The sequence below is a fragment of the Ylistrum balloti genome, unplaced genomic scaffold (assembly GCF_031769215.1).
Source record: "Ylistrum balloti isolate Yb309-2 unplaced genomic scaffold, AGI_CSIRO_Ybal_v1 Utg370702, whole genome shotgun sequence".
NCBI classification, from domain to species: domain Eukaryota; kingdom Metazoa; phylum Mollusca; class Bivalvia; order Pectinida; family Pectinidae; genus Ylistrum; species Ylistrum balloti.
In genome coordinates, this window is record NW_026782421.1 from 425,161 (window position 1) to 451,049 (window position 25,889).

Below are 25,889 nucleotides of genomic sequence, written 5' to 3' on the forward strand. Positions count from 1 at the left end.
CTAGCAGTCTCAAGTTGTATGGATTCCAATAATTGTTTTTGAGCCAGTGTGCAGTTATCCCAAACAACATTTGCATATTCAATAATTGACCTAATGTACGAAGTATACAAGGTAGTTAGAGATTTTCTATCAATTTTGTTTTTCATTAACCTTAAGATATTTACTCTTTTATATGCTTTTTCATAGATAATAGATATGTGTTGATTCCACTTTGCATCACCACTAAGAGTAAGACCTAGATGTGTATGAAGTTTATTTTCAGTAATTGGTTGATCATAAAATGTAATAATTGGGTGGTTTTTGTTAGTTTTTCTTGAAAATACTACAGATTCAGTTTTGGAAGGATTGAATTTAATATTCCATTTATTGGCCGACAGCATTATATTTGTCAAGTCATCTGAAAGATTCTGTGCCAATTCAATGGGATTATTATCACACGTACCAAAGAGAGATGTATCACCTGCAAAGAATTTTATTTTACTGGTTCGCATTCAACAATATTATTAGTTATTACCAAGTTCGCCAAATAACAAATTCAACAAAAAAATGGTCCTTAAAAACGACTTAGTTGGCAACTTTAGTAAAAAAATCAGATAAAACAAATATTTCACTCACTGAAAAGTTAACAAAATTTTCAAGCATGTTTAGTTCTCCACAACACGTGAAAATGGTTAAACAAGAAGTACTTAGGTAGCAGGAAACAGTTAATTTGCATTTTTTCCTGAAAGTATTTGTCATGTTTGAGATATACAGGTATAGCAGATTGGTTATGAAAAATACATCATTACATGTCTATATATTTATAAACTATATAACAATTACATTAAAGGCACAGTCCCACTCTGCTATAGATATTTTTCATATTTTATTGACCCGAAATGTTGTAAACTAATAGATAATATATAAATAAAGACTTGTTTAAAGTTTTGAACTTGAAATTGAAAGTGTACCGGAGATATCGGTGTCGAAATTAGTCTCATTAATCAACATCAGAATATGAATATTGATGAGGAAAAGTCACGTGATACGTTCAGCACGGTCAGAACCAAAACAAAAATGGAGGAAGAGGTGAGTGGTACGTCCATGTAACATGGCTTGTAAAAAGATTTTACCGATAAATGCAATCAATACTCTATATATCATGATGGAAATCATCTAACGTATGTGTTGATCACATCTTTCAATGTTTTGATATGACAAAAAAACATACAGATTACGAGAAAAACTACGATTAATTGCAAAGAGGCCCTCAAATGGGGGCTACGATACGGTAATGAACATATAGAACATCATGAAATGGATCTATCTAAAGCGAATATTCAAAGATAAGAGTATTTATGAATATGATTTTAGAGTGGATAGAGCGGGTCAGTTGTTAGGTGATTTCTCTTAATTCGTTTTCCAATAACATATACACCTGAATTATCCTACCTGTCCAAAGGATGTACACTAATAATCCAATATTATAAACTACTGTCTTCACTATTCATGAAACCTGTGGACATAAGACAAGTTAAGTGACAGATTTAAGCCAAAATTGGTACTGGTGTAATCTTAATCAGTATACTGATGCATTAACCAATTTATTTTTTTCATTCACGGGACTTCAACACGCTAATACTGGATGGTGTGGTGTTGCGCCCTGCCCAGTTGTACAGGCAGGATTTGTTAGCTGTTTTATGTGGGCCATTCTGGACAAGTATCCTGATCAGTATGGCCAATATGTTGGCTTTATCCTATCAAGGATACAGTGAAATTCATATAGACTGATTGGGCCTACATGAGTGTTTACTATGACTGGGATTTATCTAGCTGTTTTGTTTTACAACCCTTTTATATATAAAGGGGAAATTAAGAGCGGAAGGCTTGAGTTGAGGCGTGAACCTGCTAGGGGTGTCCAACCCCACTGAAAATTTTTAACATAAATTTGGCAAAATCCTGCATTCTGAGAGTCATTTCTACACTTTATCAAGGCACAAAACCTCAATCGGACAAAAATAGGAATTAAATAATGATGTTTTTTTTATATTCTTAGTTTAATGGGGGTGATTTTCTCTCTCAATGAGACATTATCAATCATCATCAAATTTTCATTCCGATGAGAAAACATGCCTAAAGAGAATGAATAAACGTAAATAAAATTCAAAAGTTTACACTTTTTAAAAAGGTGAAATGTACCCTTTACTGGAAGTAAAAACAGCCCTGATAAATCCCTGTATGAGTTGGAATAACTTGTTTCTGCAAAATCATATTGTCGTAAAATAAAGTTTCGACATGTGTCTTTGTATAAATGATTGTAAAGTGAGTAGTCATTGATTACATGTAATCAAACTCCTGACATTTTCTTAATTTTTCATTCATATGAGAAAACATGCCTAAAGAGAATGAATAAATGTAAATAAAATTCAGAAGTATTTGATTTCTTCATAAATATAACAAGATAATTTGAAGAATTACAGTCCCCCATCGGGCGTACTTTGATGGAGGTCAAAGGTGGCAGCCCTTCACCCAGCATGCAACAAGACTCATATCAGTATCCTCAATCCATTAGTTAGTTTATATAAGAAACGTTTTGAATTAAACAAAGACCAAAGATGGAACAAGGTACACCAAACCAATGCAGCAACTCACCTGCACTTAGAACAGGTGAATTAAAAATACTAATTGAAAGAAAAAAACCTGAAACTATTAACTCAATACCTTCTAACTGCTCTAAAACACCTTCCTGATGGCTAGACCAATAATTTTCTATTTATGGTACAAGATAGGTTGTCTATATCCTGTTGAAACTGGATTTGGAAGGGAAATGTAACTTTGTGAAATTGGCAAATAACTGCATTTCAGTCTTCATTCAGTTAGTACCGGAACCACGGGAGATGCGTGCGCAGCTTCATTATTCATAGCGTGCTTCCAGCTTCTTAGTACTCTGAGTGAAATTCTATTCTTCTGAGTTTTATCGTTTTTTTTCCTGACGTTTATAACACTTTTCAGTTATAAAGTTAGTGTTGTTTGATTGTGTATTATACCACACGTCATTTGAACTATATCTCCGTCGGGAGCGTACCCATAGAGGCGCATTATTCCCGTGACTTTGCCCCGAGGGACTGGTCAATCTTTGTCCAGTTGGCGTGGCTTATGGCCGCCATCTTGGGTTCTCAGAAAATTGTGAAGGAATTTGATTTTGTTGGCGAAATCTTTGGCAACATGGAACCTCGGCCTTCCGAAAAAAGTTTTTAAAAAAAGACAGATAAATCTGCTTAGACAAAAAATCTTGCCGCTACTGGTACTTTAAGTACAGTAAAGTCACAAACTAAATCGAGCCCTTTGTCTACGACAAAGACCTCGACCTGTCAAAGGCCATGGACGTGGATCCACTGTGAAGGTCGGTCGGGTCAGGCTTCAGTTCATGCTACGAAGGTAACAAGTGAATTGTCAACTACTATGACAACTTTCATGGGGAACATGCAACTATTAATGCAGCAGCAAATGCGCATGTTTTAGATGCTGCCCCTGGACAACGATGCCCCGCGCTCACGGGATTATCCGGACAGTGATGACGACACAGATAGTGTCGATGTCTGCGATAAAATTGACGAACTTTTACTGGATGACGTAGTTCCTGGTACTGCAGTAGCTATTGATGTTTCAGCGCCCAGCAGTAGTGCGACTAATGATGAACTACCCGATTGGTTGACGGAAACGGCCAAAGAAATTACAGCCGATGAGCCAATTGGACCTGAGTTACGCAACGAACCTTGCTAGCCTGATCACCGATATGATAAGCAAGCGCATGTCGGAGGAAAAAAATAAGGCTAAAATGGCCGATTACCCTCGCCCAGCGAATTTAAAGTTGCTTGTGGCACCGAGGTGCAATAACACCATTTATCGGAGCTTAAATCAACATGTGAGACAACGTGACGTCACATTCCAACAGACTCAGAAACGCCTTGTGTCGGGGTTAACTCCCCTTGCGCGAGATCTTGAATTATTGACTGAGATGAGGAAGAAAGACAGCAACACTCGTGCTGATATAGACGAGTTGTTAAAACTCACGCTGGATGGTTTCTTGCTTGTCGGGAATGCTTCCCAGTTATTTAGCCAACGGCGATGGGAACTGATTAAACCTGACCTGAACAAGCACTTCGCAAACTTGTGTTCTGTGATCATGATAGCCTTTGGCATTCATTTTTATCAGAAACACTTCCAAAGTTGTCTCAGCAGGTGAATCAATTTGTAGCAGGTAACATTAAAGATAAGATCCGGTTTTGGGAAAGTTTGACATCTGATTTTGTCCTGCTTGACTCTATTAGGGGCGTGAAAATTGAATTTTTCGATGAACCATCTAACAGTGGGAGTAAAGGGAATTTACAATATAAATTCAGTGGTAATGAAAAGGTAATTATTTCACAGGAAATTGCAAAACTTACAGAAACAAGTTTTGGTTGAAGTATCACCTTCGAAAGGCCAAGTTCTTTCCAATATTTTAATACATCCTAAAAAGGATGGGTCGTTTCGCATGATTTTAAACCTGAGAGAGATCAACGAATCAGTGGTTTATCGGCATTTTGAGATTGACACATTGAAAACTGCCATTAATTTGGTTACACCTGGCTGTTATATGGCATCTGTAGATTGGAAGGATGCATATTATTCTGTACCAATCCATCCTCAGTACCAGAAATTCTTGAGGTTCATGTTTGAGGGGAATTTGTATCAATATACGGCGATGCCCAATGGCCTCGCTTAAGCACCCCGTATGTTTACAAAAATTACAAAACCCGTTTTCTCAAAGTTGCGTAAACACAAATACCCCATACATCGATTCTATGTTAGTGGGGATACAATCACTGAGTGCAGGAAAAATGTTGTAGATACAGTGTCTTTGTCAAGTCAGTGTAGATTTGTGATCCACCCAGATAAATCTGTTCTTGAACCAGTCCAACAAATAGAATATCTGGGATTCAGATTAGACTGTAGAAATGAAAATCTCATTGCCCTGTCGTAAAACAGACAAACTCAAGGAAATACGTAAGTGTCTTAATCTGTTGCACAGTGCATTGGTGTTCTAGTATCGTCTTTCCCAGGTATACAATGTGGGCCATTGCATTATAGATCACTTGAAAATGACAAGATCAGGGCTTTAGAGATATCTAAGCGCAATTATAATGCTAGAATGAGCCTGTCAACTGAAAATAAACATGATCTGCAGTGGTGGGTAAATAACGTAGACAGTGCATTCTCCCCAATTTCATATGAATCTCCATCTGTTACCCTTGCATCCGATGCATCAAAAAAAGGGGTGGGGCGGAGTTAGGTATGGTACAGACGGGTCTATAGTACAGACAGCTGGCGGTAGATGGTCAGCATTTGTGGCTACCCAACACATTAATGTTTTGTAATTACCTGGCATTAGAAATATGGAATTGGTGTGTGAACAGAAATATCTGGTTATCTGCAGCTCATATAGCTGGTCGGGATAATGTTGAAGCAGATTTTGAAAGTAGATTGGAATATGCCAATACTGAATGGAAACTAGATACTCAAATCTTTCAGTTAGTAACAAGTCAATTTGGTAAGCCAGATATTGATTTATTTGCCAGTCGCCTCAATCTTCAACTTTTCAAATATATAACTTGGCGACCAGATCCTTTTGCCATAGCAGTAGATGCATTTACAGTACCATGGAAATCATATGTTTATATTTTCCCCATTTTCTTTGTATGGGAAAATATTACAAAAAATCAGATTGGACAAAACTGAGGCAATTGCTGTCGCCCCATATTGGACCACGCAAGCATGGTTCTCTCAAATTGTTAACTATCTGATTGATTGTATGTTTGTTTTACCCAACAGAAAGATGATCCTGCAAATGTGGGACTTTTCAAAAGAGGCTAAAAAATTTGTTGTCCTCTAGGAGAGAAGGAACATTTAAACAATATCAAACCTACATTCAGCAGTGGTATAACCGTACAAAACAAAGGGATTGTGATCCCGTGTCACCATCTGTGAAGGATGTACTCGATTTTTTTACCAGCTTATTCACTAGAGGAGTCGGGTATAGTGCACTTAACACAGCCAAGTCAGCTTTGTCATCCTTTATTGACTTTGGCAACAAACCACGTGGGAATCACCCACTGGTGAAGAGGTTTTTACGTGGAGTGTTCCAACTCCGACCTGCACTTCCACGGAACTCAGTGACATGGGACCCACAGTGTGTGTTGGACTTTTTAGTACTATATGACTGTACTAGTCTTAAAAATCTTACTCTTAAACTCACCGTGCTGCTTGCCTTGCTAACAGGTGTAACAAAATAAGATCCGATTAATAACTATGCAGTTAATAACCAATCAGAGTTAATTAATAATATTTTATATAATTGATGATATTTAGTGCAGAGCTATCAAACCGTTTATCGGTCAAGGAATTAGATAGGTACATAGTCTTAGAGTCAAGATTATACGAAAGTAAAGTGGTCAGTAATGGAATACACAAACTCAAGTGTGGTCAGTGTTGGCATTAGATAGGTACATAGTCTTAGAGTCAAGATTATACGAAAGTGAAGTGGTCAGTAATGGAATACACAAAGTCAAGTGTGGTCAGTGTTGACATAGTACTTAAGGTCTCGCGTTAAATACATAATTAATTTGGGCAAATTCTGGTAGGGTTAGGAACACTTGACCATATCCCATGTTTGGCAACGTGATCGTTGTCTATAAAATAGGGGCTCGCACTGTTGCTAACAGACTTGGGGAGAACGACTGGCCAGAGAACATCACCAGTGTTACTCTCTCTCCTCATTTCTCATGTTCGGCCAATGGAACCTAAAACTTGTTAACTGTAGACCTTATTTCAACTTTTCGAACTCTTTCGTTTTAACTGCATGTGAAGACTAGAGAACTTGTACTACCTGGTTGGATTGTTATTTTAAGTATATATAAGCACCTGAAGTGTTATAGCCACGACATGATGCTGTATGTTGATTAGGAACTATCTTTTGTAATGGATACTAACGCGAAGTACTAACTATGGAAAACCACTATACGATGAAATAAACGTTTCGGTCTACCCAAGTAAACACTGTGTTTAGTCATTGTGTTACACAGGTCAAAGAGCCCAATCATTACATTTGTTGGATTTAAGGAACTTACCCATCAATGATGTGTCAGTTAAACTCAGATTTGGGGACAAATTAAAACATACAAGGCCAGGACATCATGAACAAGAGATTGTGCTAAACAATTTTGCTGTCCCAGAAGTGTGTGTAGTGAAAGTGTTGAAACAATATTTGGATTACACTCAACTGTTGCGGACGGACACTACTCAGTTGTTTGTTAGTTATCAGAAGCCACATACTGCTGTAAGCCGTGCCACTATTTCCAGGTGGATTAAGACTGTCTTATCAGAGGCAGGCATCGATATGTCAATTTTTACACCTCACAGCACCAGATCGGCTTCAACCTAAGCAGCCCAACGAGTGGCTGTGCCATTACAAACTACTTTTAGAACGGCTGGCTGGTCAAACAATTCCACATTCGGTAAATTTTACCACAGACCTATCATGAACAATGCATATACCATTGTGACATCTAAGGACTCATCTTCAGAGACTTAGTGAAATATGGTGACTCATCGGGTACAGTGCATATAGTTTCTGAATATTTCTGGACTCAGACGTAGTATGACTGCATGTGTTTATATATGTTGCTTCATACGTTGTTTCAGGAGAAAAGTGTATGCAGTGTATAGGTATACACCTCTGTTCGCGATGTAGGTTTTTAAGGATACCCGGTTATCATGACAGTGACTTATATAGAGACTATTAAGAACACTTGTTTCACATTAAGTCAAAATTTTCTCCAATCTAGTACGTACCCAGTAGTTAATAATATAGGATTTGATCTACACTTTGTAGTAGTTGGTATGCCTGCTATGTTCAGGTCATACTTGTACTTATTGCGTATACTTGTCTTGTTTTATGTTATTTGTTGATTTAATACACATTTGACTATTTTGTCGGTTCCGTTTGTTTTTTGTTCATGAACACTCTCTTTGAACGTCTCCCGTGGTTCCGGTACTAACTGAATGAAGACGGATCACGGGCCCTCCCTGGAATTCATTTTCCCATCCCTGTACATTATTTTATCAACTGATTACATTAGTTTTGTACGTGATCCCATCATTGGGTAGTGTTCATTCACTTGCTTTGAAATATGAATAATGAAGCTGCGCACGCATCTCCCGTGATCCCTTGTACTAAACAGAATGAAGGCAGAATTACAATCAAATTTCAACTTCCAGGTAAGTCTCATTTAATTTTCTAATTTTATGAAGATATTTCCTGATAACAGAATGGCGGAGGTGATCAGCAAGTCTCCACTATGGAATCATGTATTTAACATGGGAATTTCCACATACCCGAAATTGAATGTTGTTTTCATCATAAGAAATGTACATGAATTACATTGTAATAACAAGTCAATAATGGCATCTTTCAGGCCCCGATATCTCAAAACTGCATTGACATTTTTGAGATTTCAATATCATCATCACTCTCATTTTCATTGTCATCATCATATTCCTCCCCAAATATGATGTCTGTCCCTGCTCTGTCCTCCAGTTCTTCAATTTCTCACCCTCTGTAAAATGATTGATGTATAAATTCACTTGTTACAAATGACATGGAGACTTTCATGAAAAAAAAATATTCATTTAGGAAAACTTTATCATTGACACTGGTGTCAATTGAACAGATTTTATATTGAAGGATGTATGAAAACTCAAGTGTTTATCTCTCATGGTGCAAAGGCGATGACCATGTAAAAGACAGATAGAAAACAAAACTAAATATAACTAAATAATATTACTAAACATAACAACAAGAGGCCCAGAATATATATTCAGAATGTAAAAACAAGGTTACTCTTTTTTAAATCTTGTTATGCACCAGGGGAACATACTGGTCAATTATAATAATTCTAGACCTTCCAGTATTTTAGAATAAGTTGTTTTTCAGGTGATAACACATTTGACCCCTTCGACCTTGTATATAGGTCAAGGTCAATTTTATTGGAACCCTTTGTTAGGCTTCATCCAAGGAACCTTCCAACCAAATATGGTTACTCTAGGCCTTTCGTTGTTTGAGAAGAAGTTTTTTAAAGGAAAAGTTGACGGACGCAAGACGACGGAAGGACGGACAGACAGACAATGTCGGGCCTTCGTGCCAGTGGAGATAAAATTAATTTTTCATATTGTTTACTTTGGGATATTTTCAATAGCTCTTAGAGTTACTTTTCATGAACATGAATTGTACTTGATCGTGTAATGCTTCATCAATACCAAATTGATTTATGGCGTGACAGAAATTCATTGATGGGTATTTACATCATAAATAATAAATAAAAGATATGAAATGAATTGTTAATTACCCTAGTGTTATATGGAAAGTGGGGTCATCTTCTTGATTGTCTTCATCCAATTCTTCAGTCACATCAATAGTCAAGCTGAAATACAACGAAAAAATAGAAACATTTCTGTGGTTTAGCGGTCTAAGGTACTGGATTAGATTGCTCTCATCCAAAAGCTTCTGTCCATGTTTTTTCCCCTTTAAAAAGGAGTCATTTTATTTTCCTTTCAAACAGGCTTTGAAAATATAGTGCTACAATAATGTAATATATTCCAGGCTCCAGCATAAAAAAATAAGATAACCAAGGACCATGTAGGAAAATAGCCTTTGACTAAACATTTAATCTCTAAATACAGTAAACTATTATCATGACAAGATCATCAATGTAACTTTGAAAAAAATATGATCAAGAAAAGATAAAGACACGGTGTGATTCTTTAAAACCTCCTACACTTTAAATATAACTGATGAATAGTACATCATCTGTTAAAATGAAGAGAAAAGCTAAGGCTTAGTGTACAATTTAATGTGAGAATACAGTAATCTTACTTGAAAGGATCCATGAAAGATGTTGACATCTGTTTCTTGACAGGTACTCTCTTTCTCTGCTACAGAATAAACATGCGCAAATGTTAAAACATTGATACTCATGGCTTTAAGACTTTACATAATTCCAAACTCAGGTTAAGGTTTTACTTCATGTTGCTTTACTGCCTATCAATAGCTTAAAAGTTTGAGTAATTAAAGAATGTGCAAGTTTTAGATGTTGGGAGCATTTATTTATTTACTTATTTCTTTATTCTAGGGAAGTTTTGTTGTTTTACGTCCTATGGACAGCGATGGTCATATAAGCTGGAAACCAGAGTACCTGGAGAAAACCAGCAATTTGTAGTCAGTAATACCTGGCCACTGCTTCACGTAAGTCTCGAACATGTGACCCAGAGGTGAAGGCTATAGCAATTAATGGTAGTATACCTGAACCATTTGGTCACACAGCGCCCTAAATATTGGAGCAAGCCAGAATATTTTTTAATATGAACATATCTAGAATGCACAAGTAAATTTGCTTATATCCATAATGTGATATACTGTACTTACAAGGAAATGCTGGGATGGTCATCCATTTCTTTACCAGAATCACATTCTCCGACACTAGATACCTCAGCCAATGATGTTTTCACTCTGAATTCATAAATTACAAGGTAAAGTGATTTGCTGACTGATCTGACTACTGTACATGGTCTAAGAGTGCACTTACACGCTGCTTATTATACTTTATAGAATGAACTGTTAGTGATAAGAATTCTGTTGTTTTTCGGTTGCAAAATTATAAGTTCATTGTATATGTACGATTAATATTATTCAATACAAAATAATTATGAATATATATATAATATACTGTTACCAAAGGCTACCCATGAACATTTGTATGCACAAAATAACTAGATATTGCCAAATCATAAATGAAAATATATCCAAATACATATACTTCACTTTATGCATTACATATTACTTTAGCTTGAAACTGTTGTGATGTTAATTAATAGACCTTTTTGATTCCTGGTCAAAAAAAAGTCAAAATTAGGACAAGAAATGATTTTGATTTTATGTCTACACGTGTAAAATTTACCTCTCATCAGACTCTACTGAAGAAATTTCTGAAACTATGGATTCTGCTGCCATGAATTCCTTGGTAATGGGTGTAGAGAACACTTTTGGTTCTGCACTCGTGTCTGTCATCCTGGTTTTGTCTGTGTAGAATCTATATGGAAAATATATACATTGTACATGCATTATAACTTTACATTCTATAATTGACAATATTGTCACTTTTAGATAAAGAGAGTTGATAATCATAATCCATATAACCTTTTTCTACACGGGTTATATTTTTAAAAAAACCTTGATGAGATCAATTGTTGTTCACCTAGCTAATTCATTAAATCGTTCGACTGTTGAGTGTTCACAGTTTGTCAGTTCAGGCTCACTTTTATCACACCTGTATCTATATTATCTGTTGCATAAAAACTGATGCACAGGCTTATAGGATAAATTTGCGTTGGAAAATTATACCAGATTTTGTTTCTGAAATGGAGACATCATAAAAATGAGAAATTAAGGATATTTCAAGGTATCTAGATGAAGACTACTTATTCGAATATCTTGGTTATAACAAAACATAAATACTTAAGCTTTAATTGTCCCGTATTTTTAGGTCGCCTAAGCCGAAGGCTCATGGTGACCTATTGCCATCATGATTTGTCTGTCGTCGTGCGTCGTTAACTTTTCACATATTCGACTTCTTCTCAAGAACTACTGAATGGATTTTGACCAAACTTGGCACAAAGCATCCCCACGGGAAGCAGCTTCATGTTTGCGAAGAAAAAGGGTGTGGCCCCAATAGGGACCCCAGGAGGGGGAAAAAGGGGAAACTTGATACGAATGTTCTACACCAGGTCCTGGCAAGTGTTTTAACTTTTTTGGGCGATTTAAAATCCAAGATGGCCAGTCTGGCCTGTTTGGCTAAGACATTATGGACTTCCTCTCAAGAACCATTGAGTGGGTCATGTTCAAACTTGATACAGACGTTTTACACATGGTCCTGCACAAGTGTTGTTACATTTTTGCAACATTTTAAAATCCCCAGATTATTGACATGTATTCCTCAGGTGACCGTTAAGGCCCTTTGGGCCTCTTGTTATATTTGTGGATTGAGTTTTTACCTGTCTAGCAAAATACCCGCTACTTCGTGATTTGTTTTTAAATTCAGTTCGGTCTTCACAGCATTCCATCTTACCGTATGATCGCCAATATAAATCTTTGCCTTTGATATATCACGGTCTCGCGCCATCTTCCTTCTTTTCGCCTCAGAGTCCGTCAAAGCACGTTTTCTTCCCCGCTTCCCTCGCACGCTTTCTGCCATGTTGGAAGACGGCAGATTTGTTTACAGTTCTTTGCGCATGCGTCAGAGGTCAGGACTTCCCGCATAATAAGAATTAGCGCTGTGTCGTTTTTCATTCTTTTTTCAAACTATTTATTAAGTTAGATTGGTAGCGATTTACTTTAGAATTGCGGTATTACAGGATTAGTCAGAACTTGTTCTACCCGAGAAAAATAGAAATTTATGATTTTTGTTTTGATATAAAATAATATTTACTTAAATTTATCTGTCATTTTTGTAAATAATTGGACTTGATATTAAGATAACATATTTTCTTAGATAATCACAAGGTAGGATATGTATGTAAACGGAGAAGATAAGTATAAAACGATGATTATCTCTGCTATGTTTGATTTGAAGGTCACCAAGATGGCGACAGAAATGCCAATTGAAGTATTGAATGTACCTACCCCGTCTTTTCTGGTGGATATAGACAAGTTAGAACGGAATGCAAGGGCGATGCAAGACAGATGTAAACACCTTGGAATACAATTACGTCCCCACACAAAGACTCATAAAACGATGTGCGTAAATTTATGGTAACAATGTCCAGTTAATAGCAACAAAACCTTTGTATATTTAATTTAATGAAATATTGAGTGGTCCCTATATAAGTTTGGAATAATTCATTCGATAATGTGACTGTCTGTATCATTGCACTGGTATATCCCTCCCTGGCAATGTCTAATACATTTGTTGGTGTTTTGTGCGACATTAGGCTTATGGTTGTGCTCTGGTTATTCGCGAACATTAGCTGGACACTGCCAACATGGAATTCTTTGTTAATTGGTATTTGGGCACTTTTGCAAAAAGGCGAATATATCGAATTCTTCTGGGACTAATTGACATGGTGCTGCCTTTGTTTTGATTTAGGCCTATAAGGCCACCGATTCCTGGAAAGACAAAACAGTTTAACCAATTTATTATCTACACTTTCTTTGATTATAATTTTGTATTGAAATATGTTTTCAATTCAGAATGTTTTTGCAAAGAGATTTGCCATTGTTAGGAAATAATGAAAACGGTATTGTATATTTTCAGCGAAGCTGCCGATATTCTGTGTGGTGGACAAAAGAGGTGTATTGCCGTGTCTACTTTGGCGGAGGCAGATTTGTATTCTGATAATGGTTTCGATGACATCCTTTTCGCCTTCGTAATAACAGAAAACAAAATAGTCAGGTACAATACGCCCAGGCTTTTCTGTTCCGGAATAATCCTCTGGAAAAGGGGTATAATCCCTCCTGGAAAATATCGTATCCATTATATTAAATTACAGGGGATCAAATCATGTCCAAGAAGCCTTTACAATATAATATATGGCCCCAATACAGATTTTCCTGATTTTTTAAAAATTAAATCAGAAACTTTAAATGATTTTAAAAATGATTCTGTGATAATGTGTGGAGATTTTAATTTAGTGCTAAACACGGATCTTGATTACGACCAAAACAAGTTAATAATCCAAGGGCAAGGGATAAGGTTTTAGAAATTATAGATAGATTTTGTTTAGTAGATATTTATAGAGAGCATCATACTGATACAAGAAGATATACCTGGGGAAAGAAGAACCCATTGAAGCAAGCACGTTTAGATTTCTTTTTAGTTTCAGAATGTTTGTTGGGTGGCATTAATAATGTAGGTATAAATGCAGGATACAGATCGGACCACTCTTCTCCTAAAATTTCCTTAAGATTTAGTGTATTTAAGAGGGGAAAGGGGCTGTGGAAGTTTAATAACTCCCTTCTATCAGATAGAGACTACATTGACATTATTAATAAAACTATTGTTAAAGTTAAATTACAGTATTCTCTACCCATTTATAATATTAATAGGTTATTGGAAATCCCAAATGATTTGATTCAGTTTACAATTAATGATCAACTTTTTTTAGATACTCCTCTGATGGAAATAAGAGGGGAAACTATTTCTTACACATCACATAAGAAAAAACAACAAAACATTAGAGAAAAGGAATTAATAAAAGTAATACAAGATTTGGAAGACAGGGATAGTGTAGATATTGAAGAACTAAATGAGAAAAAAACAGAGCTAGAAAATATTCGACTACATAAGATTAAGGGAAGTATTGTAAGATCAAGAGCTAAATGTTTAGAGGAAGGAGAAAAACCTACCAAATATTTTTTTAACCTAGAGAGTAGAAACTTTACATCTAAAGTTATTTATAAATTAGAAAAAGAAGGGATATTGTTATAAATCAAACAGAGATCCTTGGAGAAGTTAAATTATTTTATGAAAAACTATATACAGCAGAGATTAACATAGATAATATTGATCTTGAGGAGTGTTTAGAAAATTTTCAAGTTCCTAAATTGAATAGGTTAGAATCGAATAATGTAGAAGGTTATATAACACTTGACGAAGCCTCTTTGGCATTGAGAAATATGAAGTATAATAAAAGCCCAGGATCTGATGGTTTCACTACTGAATTTTTTAAATGTTTTTGGAGACAACTTGGTGATTTTGTAGTTAGATCTATCAATTTTGGTTATGAATTAGGCCAACTTTCTATTGTTCAAAGACAGGATGTCATTACTTGTATACCAAAAGATAATAAACCTAGACACTTGATAAAAAACTGGCGCACTATTTCTCTATTAAATATAGTTTACAAATTTGCTTCTGGAACGATAGCACGAAGGGTAAAAATAGTATTGCAAAAACTTATCAGCTCAGATCAGACAGGATTTTTGGCAGGTAGATATAAAGGGGAAAATACTAGGCTCATTTATGACCTAATGCACTATACTGAAGAAAATGACATACCTGGGATGTTACTTATGATAAAAGGCATTTGACTCTGTCTCGTGGAAATTTATTGATGAAGTTTTCAAGTTTTTTAATTTTGGGAATAGCATTAGAAATTGGATTAAGGTTTTACATTGTAATGTTAGTTCTGCTATAAACCAAGGAGGTAATCTTTCTCAATGTTTTAGTGTTAAAAGAGGCTGTCGTCAAGGCGACACGATCGCACCATATATTTTTATTCTTTGTGCGGAAATATTAGCAATCCGGTTGAGAAATAACGAAAAAATTAAAGGGATAAATGTTAACAATTTTCCAATTATTTTTTCTCAATATGCAGATGATAGTTCGCTTATATTAGATGGATCAAGGGAATCACTTAATGAATCTATAAAAGAATTGAATGCTTTTGCTAGAATATCTGGTCTAAAAATAAATCTGAATAAAACACAAGTGGTATGGATAGGGAGTAGGAAATACAGTAATGACAATCTCCAGCTCCTTGGAGTAGAATTTCATGTTGATTTACACAGAATACCTAAACTTAACTTTGATAAAAAACTTGTTAAGCTGAAATCTATCATCAGTTCATGGAAAAGAAGATCTATTTCACCTGTAGGTAAAATACATATCATAAAATCATTAATGGTATCCCAATTCAACCACTTGTTTATTTCATTACCTAATCCAAGTGAGAGTTTTATTCTTAAACTTAATAGTATCCTGTATGAATTCCTTTGGAATGGAAAGATAGATAAAATTAAGCGAGATGTTGTTGTTAAAAATTATAGAGAGGGAGGTCTAAATATGGTTCACTTATTGTCATTTATAGAATCTTTAAAATTAAGTTGGATAAGGAGGCTTCTTCAAAAACAAGGAAAATGGCAGGAAATATTAAAAACATATATCAATACTGACTTTCTTTTTAACTGTGGTAGTAAATATATATATCTGTATGTCAAAATAGAAGTACAAACTTGTTTTGGCAAGATGTTTTCAAAGCTTGGAGTAAACTTTCCTATAAAGAAGATCTTTTAAAGGAAAAGGAACCATCATTTTTAAAACAGCCACTATGGTATAATGAGAGGTTAACTATAAACCAGAAGTGTGTTTTTTATCCTGAATGGTATAGATGTGGAATTACTATTTTTAATGACATGATAAAAGATTTCAACACTAATACTTTCTATATGCATGATGAATTTAATAACACATACAATATAAATACGAATTTTGTGCAATATTATGGTATCTTATCAGCAATTAGAAGATATATAAATCAGAATAATATTGGGAATAATTTCAGAGTAGATTTAGAGTATCCAATTATGCCTCTTAATTTAGAAATCTTTTACAAAAACACTAAAGGAGCTAGGGACTTTTATGCAGTACTCTCTAAAAATAAGGTTATTCCAACAGGTAGGAAGAAATGGGGGAAAACATTTGACATTAGCGACGAAAAATGGGAAAAAATATATACAATTCCATTTCGAATAACTACAAATACAAAACTTCAATGGCTCCAAGTAAGAATTATCCATCACATACTGACAACAAATGTATATCTTTTCAAATCTGGCCTTTCAAATAACCCTTTATGTGTTTTTTGTAATCAAGATAGGGAAACAATAGTGCATACACTGGGACTGTTCGATAGTACAAAATTTCCTATACAGCTTTGAAACATTATTGGATGCTTTAATTATCCCTTTTTCTTTTAACAAGGAATTTTTCCTCTTTGGCATAGTATCACACTCAGGAACAAGTAATAGACTAGATAATGAAATTTTAATTATGATTAAGCATTATATTTACAAGACCAGATGCCTTCAAAATACTCTATCAGTAAATGCCTTAATTAATACCATAAAAGATCATTATTATGTTCAAAAATATATAGCATGTTGCAAAGGGGATCATTTTGTTAAAAAACTAGAAAATGAATGGAAAAAATAGAACACCCTCCTAGAATTATAGATTAAAAATTATTAAAAGTTATTTTAGTTTGATTTCTGGTAAACACAATATAACCCCTCTGTCAGTTTCTTGACTTTTATTTCAAATTACTATATATATATATTAATATTTGCAAATAGATGAGCTACAGCGCAAAATCAGGATTAATTTATTAATTTTTTTTTTTTCATCCTTTCCTGTTTTTCTTTCTCTGCCAGTCTCCTCTGTTTTTCTTCTTTTCCTGTTTCTCTTAATAAGGTAATACATGTGTATTTTTTTTATCAATATTGCAAGCTAGTGTACATGTGAGCTGTGTGATGTCTCAGTGAATATGATATGCTATGAATGTAATCAATACCATATATTGCTGAAAAATTCTGAATAAAAAAAAAAAAAGCCTTTACAAAGAATAAATTCATACAGACATTTCTGTAAAGTAACTTTCTAGATTTGACATTCTTGTTGCAGACCTAAAAATGGAATTGATATGTGCCCTATATGATTATTTGCATTATTAGTAGCCTACGGTATATTAACGACTTGCTGGGCAGTTTTTTTTCTGTCACAAATGAAATATTGCTCATTATGACTATTTGATTTTAATCAGATATTAAAATATGCATGACAACGAAATGTTATGAAACTGTGAAAAATTAATGATAATAAAGACATCTCTTTTTGAATGACCCCCCCCCCCCCCCCCAAATTAAAAAAAAAATCCAAATTTGACAGTGCTATGTTTACATCCTCATGCTAGATGTCGTCAGCTTCATAACAAGATCGGAGCATTCCACGTGATGCTCGACAGTAAGGTTGGGTACGAAGCCCTGGAAAAATCGCCAACAGGAAACGGCAAACCATGGAGTGTTTACATTGAAATCGATGTTAAATATCACCGAAGTAAGTTATGTACATGTAATTATTTACTGTACTACAAATAAATTCAGTATTGATTTGAATCGTCTTCGTATATCATTCATAGAGTCGAATAATATCAAATTATCTTGATACATGTAAAAGTTGGTTAAAGGAATACGCGACGTGAGAATAATTCAGGCTGTTTGCCAAACTGAACCAAAACACATTTCTGATAATGCTGTGTTAAATATTGTTATACTACTGCACTCCGTGTAGCGTTAATAATGAATTATCCCTTGATAAACTTTTCTGTTCGAATTTCATTTGTTACATTTTCAAGTTTTTCCTTGGTACAGCTGGCGTGTCTTGGCAAAGTGACGATATTGTGAACCTGGCATCACTTATATCCGGTAACAATGGAATGACGTTTCGGGGTCTCTATTGTCACAATGGTGATACATACAATTATATTGGTAGTGAAGCGATCAAAGAGGCAGGACGAGAGAGTACGGAAATACTGATGAAAGTTAAACAAAGGTATGCGTCAGTCTTTGTACTTCTCGATTCCTTATATAACTGCACCCATAAGGGTTGGGAATTTATTTAGAGTTTTTATACTCGCTGTTCCAGTTAGCTAAGGACGCATATACAGATAATGTTCATAATTCTCTGTTATAACATAATTACTCAGGAACATCACACACCCGACCGAAATAAGACATTCCGTATTAATTCTTCGGACGTTACAGCACAGTGCTATCTGATGATAAAATGTGCAGCGGATGGGCTTAAACGGACCATGTGCACACTTCGTTGTATTTATAACTGCGGATCGAAGGTATAGCCTTATCCAATTTCATGGAAGAGCCCTCTATTGTTGATTTTTCCCTACTGTATAGTTTAATTCGTATTTTGATTAATATTCTGTTGGTATTTCATTTACTGCTCACACATCAGATACTATTATATACAGCAGTGTCTATTACTGATCGTTTCACGCAATGCTGATTTTACAGTACCATCACACTGAAATATCACAATTTTAACAAAGCAACATGCTTGGTCACAGTCTACAAGCACTTGTCCTTGCCGCAATCTCGTTTACACTTAACATCACGCATAAAGCAGCAAGTTTGCCAATTAGATTGATTTGTAGAATTGGTTAAGTTTACTAGATTGCAGAATCTTTTCCACTCCTCTTTCTTCTCTCAACAGGCTACTGCAGCACAGTATCAACTGTGGTGTTGTCTGCATGGGATCCACGCCTAGCTGCTCTCATCCAGACGAATCTATGTCGTTGCTTGAAGAGTTTTCACCTGGCAATTACGTATTTTATGGTGAGAGTATGATCTGCATTTGCTGCATCCATATTTCTTTCTATTATCAATTTGTAATATGCATATGCAATGTTTTTCCTAAACAGATCGTTTTGTCGCTGAATTGAAATAATCTAATCCGCAAGTTTAGTTAAATAATCTGTTTTTCCAGATGTTATGCAGAAGAACATTGGTTCATGTTCTATGGATGATATTGCTGGACGAGTTGCAACAAGGGTTATCAGTCAAAATGTTGACCATAACATTTTGATAATCGACTGCGGGTTTCTCGCCATAAGTAAAGATGGAATGGAGAATAATTTACCAAAGAGTCCGTGGATCATACAAGATAATCCCAACCTCCGGTAGGACATTTATTCAGATTTGTTCGTCATGTCCTGGGGCATATACATTGAGTGATGCACATTAAAAAATACCTTGTTCCGAGCGAATAACTTTTGGTTAGTTCTTCGAAACTTTTGTTTTGCTTTTAAATGTCATCAATGTTTTGCGTTTTCAATTTTTCGATTTCGTGCTTTATTTTCAGGCCGTCACATTTTTTTTCTGTTTATATTCTGATCTATGATACTTAATAACTAGCGGGAAGGAACCGCATGATTTTCACTTTGATGTACTACGGAGACTTAATTGCTATTCAACATTAGCATCCTTATTTCGCATGGTTTAACATCGTTATTTGCAAACCTCTTTGATTCGATATGTGATGTGTGTTAAGACTTTAAGACCTTCATCACGTGTTTTTCTCGTGCTTCAGGCTTGTTGGTATGAGCCAAGAACTTGGAAAAGTAACGACGGTTGAGGGGAAAGTTGATTTCGCTAAATATCCAATTGGAACAATGTTATTTATCTATCCATATCACGTATGTATAATCCCTTTGGTTACGTAAATATTTATTCAATATACTAAATCCAACTATCACTTGAATTCCGCTTTTTGAATTTAAAAATCCGATTTTAAAAAAAATCGCTTTTTGAAAAAATATGATTTCCGAATTTTAAATCCGGAAATTATACCGTTTTTTGTTATTATAATACTGCAATCCGGATCCAAATCTGTTTCTAATTCTTGTACTCCTTCCTGTCAATGTAACGAACGATCTGATTGGTGAAATATTTTTTTTCTTATCCAATCACGCGATCGCTTAGATGTGTGCGTCTCAAATTGGACCGTCATGTCCTCACGAATTGTTGATCGTGACTATGATATAAAAAACAATCCCTGTAAATGGAGCTGGCTCGAAAAAGATGTGAACGGCAATTTATTGGGAAAATACGTAAGAAAAGTTAACGTTTGTGGCGTGGGATTTTGTGAACTCTGCCAGATGGATATTAATTATTCCACTCGGGGATGGAAAGCTATACAGCAACATGTTACAACTGCTTCATTACAAAAATGAAGACACTAGGCGCAAGAACTACAGCTTATCAGGTATAAGCGAAGAAATAGATATACAATTGTATGTCTTATCATAATCTATTCTTCTGATAATAAATTTAAATTTCTTTGCCAAAAAGGTCGTTTTTATGGACTTTTTCTTTGAAGTCCAACCTAGGTACAAACATTCAAATAATTGCAGGAAATGGCCCAAAATTCATATTAAAACATCTAAATGTTTTCAGCGACTGAGGGCCGCCTTGACCCCAGACCCCCGGCCAATTTCTTTTTTCAGTTATTTTACTTTTGGTCCATAATCATGTCTGATTTTTGTAGTTCGTTTTCGTTCCATGCCCTTTTGTATGGCGAAACGCCCCTGGGTTGTAAAAACAATATATGTAGGTGTATTTCAGTGGATCTTTATACATATGCATAATTTTCCCACGATGTTGACATGATTACAAAGACAGCAGTTTGGCATTGGTCAAAATGTTCTGGCCTGTTAGATATCTATAATTTTTGAGTACATTCATTTAACATGTCTCATTTGCCATTGTACCAAAACTAATGTATAAGCTATATTAGGGCCGATTGTTTTAATAACCTATAATTTACATGAAGTCATTCGATATTGAGATCATTCTGAATACCATTCATTGACTATTGAGTGTTAAGAATACTTTGTGATGGTGCATTTAAACCATTGATTTTTTTTATGTCGAAGATAAGCATTTGAAGTGATTGATGTTTCATCATAGTCCTTGATTACTATTAATGAATTGTAGTCCAACGCCCCCTTTAGGACATCAATCCATTTCAATTTAATACCTACATGAAAATAGATGCATTGGGAGTCATTTGATTCGTTTTCTTTTTACTGCACATAAAACCTTTAGAGCTTTATAACATCAAAAATATTCTATTTTCAGTCCTGTGCTACTGCTGCTATGCATCCGGTTTATTATGTTCACTCCGGAGACAAGATTATGGCAATGTGGAGGCCAATCCGTGGATGGTGAATGTTATTTTCATTTGTGCGTAACGAAGAGCTTTTCTAAAGTTTCTGTAGCAAATGTTTGCAAGTTCTTGAATAAACGGAAAATAAGAAAGTCTTTAATCAACAACCCATGAGTTTCAGTAATAATGTACAGAACTGAAAATTTACTCATTATATTGCAAAACCATGGACACGGACAATCAGCTAGGCACAATATCGATCATCGTTTAGCTATTTAGGTAGAATGAATGGCTTTTGGTTTTCTAAATTGCTGCCATATTAAATTTTGCGAAATCTGCATCAATGTGACAAGTTTTGCGGATAAGTCAAACACTAGAACAACTTTACCTTCTCAAAACGAAGGAAAACGATTTACGGTACAATACTAAACAAGTAATGGAGAGGCACCAATTGATTTATGTACTCGTTCATAGGAAGAACTGATGGTCCATCCTCTGCAGCCCAAGAAATATCATTGACGATATTTCATTGTAAAAATCTAAGATGGCCGCCTGTCACACATTTTGTGTTTCTTTGTAAGTTCTAAAATCGAACGGGCACTACTCCAGGGAAAGCTAATATGAAACTTGAGAAAAAACATGTGCTTCTCAAGAAGTCGAGATTATTAGAATTGTTTACGAACGGAAGAAAGGACGGCGGACGGACGGATGGACGGACGGGCGGAAAACGGACGTAAAGCGATTTCAATACCCTACCATGACGATGGACAAGACAAATATGAAATACAGGATAAATTAACACACATGTGTCTTTTATACTCGGCGATACCCAGTACGAAAAGCATTGCTCGCTATTAAAAATACACTAACGAAAAGTCAGTACAGCAGTAAAGGTAATAAATGTGATTTTCCCCCGTAGTACTGTCTGCTAGTACGTGAGTGAACTCTTCTTAACCCCGACAATGTTATCTTAGTTCCACATACTGTAGCTGTGTATCATCCATACCTTCTGTAGTTTAAATATATTCAAGTCTATTGTATTGCACATAAGTAGAAATAGGATTGGTCACACGATTTGCAATTTAAATAGATATAAAGCCCTTTCCAAAGATATTGATACACACACATTACGTTTACATGGTGACAGTAGGATATAACAACATAGAGTGAGAGGGAGAGAGAGAGAGAGAGAGAGAGAGAGAGAGAGAGCAACGTTTCTAGGACAGTTCGGTTTGTGAGGAATATTTTTCTTCCCCACATTTCAGACACAAGTATTTTGGGATTCTGCGCGCCCAAATCATTCAGATTACGTCGACGTCTTAGCATAGTAACTTTTGCATATTCATGACTTTATCTCAACACCGTAAATCCAGTCTTTGAGAATCAAGGGTAATTTTGTCCATTCGGCACATATCTAGATTGTTCACTATACAAGGTGTTCCAGCCACCTGTAGAGTTCTGTTCCTTTCCATAGTCGATCCGTCATCAGTAGTTTCGGGCCAATCCCAGTCTGGCCCCGTTTTCGTAGTGATTCCGGCCCCATCCCATCCCTTTCTTTCAGCAACTAAAGTGTTTTTTGTAAAATATCTATCTTTTCACTCACTTCAATCGTTTTGTTGGTTTGTTTTACCGAATAAGATATTTTATTCGCTTTGTGAATTTTTCTTATACTGCACTGTGCAGTAATAGTGTCGAGTAAATGAACTACATTAATTATGGTGAAAAAGGGATATTACTTGGGTTGTATGTCAGTCGTTTTTTGCATTATAAATGTGTTTTGCTACTTGTTCACTGTGTGTACATTATGGCAGACAACTGCAAATTGCAAAGAAAGAGTCCCCCCTCGTCAGGATGCCATATGCGGCAGCTCATGTGAGCGATTGATTCGCTGGACTTGTGGGAAAGGTGGATTTTAAAAAATTACGATAATTGTATTTCCATTATTAGTTATAATTATCACACACTCTGCACTAAGCTATACAATGTCTTCAGACGTTTGCTGAAATATAATTTTTCAAAGAGGTACCGTCTGAGACACGGCTTGAAAACGTTAGCGATAATCAAGTTTATTTGCCTTGTTGGCCTTTTATGTTTATATATTTAAACGATACACAATGTTCTCATCTAATTGAACACAATGTATGTATTTACGCATGAATACAATGTATGTATTTGCGCATGAAAATTTCATGCAATCATATTTGCTGGATCTATTACACGTGATAATTCCTCAGAAACTTGTGTAGACTGGTTATCCAATGAATGTTGATTTATGACATAGGTGCTCGTGTTTCAGATGATTGTTTTCAGCAATTGATAAATGACAAGGATGAATTATATAATACAAACTAGGCTAGAACATGACGTACATGTGTTCCAGGCTATCTACAGAAAAGGAAACTAGAAACTAACTTTGAATCGCGTAGATAAGTAACACTATATAGCCAGATTTTACAGAGTTTAGGTCCAGCAAAGGGGAACATAAAGTAAAACAGTTATGGACTTTATTACAATGTACTGAATACTGCTGATGAAGTCATTGGATATGATGTAATATGAACCCGCACAAGTTATGTTAACCTAAATCAATATCTCTTGTCCAGGCTCATGTCCCATCATACAAATGTACATAATGGTATATTAGTATATTATGACTTGTGCTCATTCATACTTCTGATTGGAGGAGAGATGTCAAGTGAAGTAGATACACATGTGTTACAGACCTCTGTGAAGGTGTTCAGACTGCTGCCTAGGGTAACATTACAACACCATCATATTAATGGCGTAAAATATGAAAACAGAAATATAAAGGGCAGCACATTTCATATCTACTCATTATTTAATTAATTTTCCTGGCCACTAATTCTCACATAAATGTCATACTTGATATGATTAAGACTCAATACATTCAATTAAAATCAATATGATGTCAACAAGGGTTGATATGCAAATAACAAGTAATAATTTGGGGTCACTTTAAAATTTGAGCAAGCCCTTTCCACAAATAACAAAACCAATTAAATCGTTGATTGTTTTAGATGTAAAATTTAATCTTAACATCAATCTTTTAATTCTCAAATGTTTTCCAATCACTAGAACTAGATTATCTCTTAGGCGTGCGAAATTTATCCACATCATTATCATATTTGTTTTTCTTGACACATGTATTGCATTCCACACAACACAAACAAAGTATGTTCAATAGATGAAGATTCCTAAATTTTCACTTTATCATGTGTAACGTAACGACAGCACAGTGGTAAGCTTGGTGCTTGAATCGAAACTTCAGTTAACATCTTTTTCATTTCAATAGAAAAAGGGAAATTACATGATATCGAAACTTTCCCAACATTGTTTCTATTTTGTTTCGTTAGAGGTCATTAAACATAATGAGTGAAATAAATCGTTGATTGTTTGAAATGTGAAATTTAATCTGAACACCAATCTTTTAATTCTCAAATGGTTTCCAATCACTAGAACTTCAGATTATCTCTTAGGCGTGCGAAATTCGTTTTCTCATAAGTGCTGATATTGATAGTGAAAAACGAATAAGTGTATTACTTTAATGATCATGGAAAGGAATATAAGTCTAGGCTATAGGCTCTGGTTATAACTCTAAAACAGTCGAGATTCCCACAGCATAACCATTGCTCCGTGCATATTGGAGAGTTATCATCTCTTTCGGAGAGGTATTGATGGTAATGTCATTACTTTGTGTGATAAAATGGGAAACAAATGACATTACAGTCGATGCCTCCCCAAAAGACAATAACTGCAATATGCAAAGCCAGAAATAGCAATGTTAGGCATACAGAAATGCATACATTTAAGATATCAGAGTTTAACTTGGGGTCTTACTCCACCCCAAAGATTGTTTTGGTGTTATAACTTTTTAACAGTCACTTTCCCCACCCCATAATCAAATATTTTGATGTAAGCAGGTTAAGCATTCACAACTGAAGTTCCCGAACACATTTGTAATGTTAGAGTTAATCCCCTGGGTCTTGCCCACCCCATGGACAAAAGACCCTCCATCAACCATTTTTTGTATATTTAATGCACATGGTGTACATCTGAATGAAGCAAAAGTCAGGAAAATTTCATCAACTGAATACAGTTTTGGGGGGGAAAATTAGACAAAGCTATACCGAAACATTGATACAGTAAATCATATGCTGACATTCTCAAAAATGGTGCACTTTTCTAACCCATACACATGTTTACAAACTTTATAGGAATGATAATTGTGAAGGAATTCTGGCAAGGTGATAAGGTTACAGGATGTTAGGTACTTAGGTA

General features: G+C 35.2%; 1 protein-coding gene and 1 pseudogene across 1 annotated transcript; both read left to right on the top strand.

Moving 5' to 3' along the window:
* The first annotated feature begins 3,135 nt into the window (after positions 1–3,135).
* Positions 3,136–4,446, top strand: LOC132557626 (uncharacterized; annotated as a pseudogene).
* A 5,847-nt stretch (positions 4,447–10,293) lies between these two features.
* On the top strand, positions 10,294–21,652 carry LOC132557627 (D-serine dehydratase-like). Its single transcript, XM_060222134.1, has 9 exons — positions 10,294–10,321; positions 12,705–12,868; positions 13,386–13,523; positions 17,821–17,963; positions 18,278–18,458; positions 19,137–19,258; positions 19,410–19,602; positions 20,013–20,118; positions 21,563–21,652. Exons 2-9 carry the CDS (start codon positions 12,714–12,716, stop codon positions 21,650–21,652), a joined length of 1,128 nt encoding a protein of 375 aa, XP_060078117.1. The 5' UTR covers positions 10,294–10,321; positions 12,705–12,713.
* Positions 21,653–25,889: the final 4,237 nt, after the last annotated feature.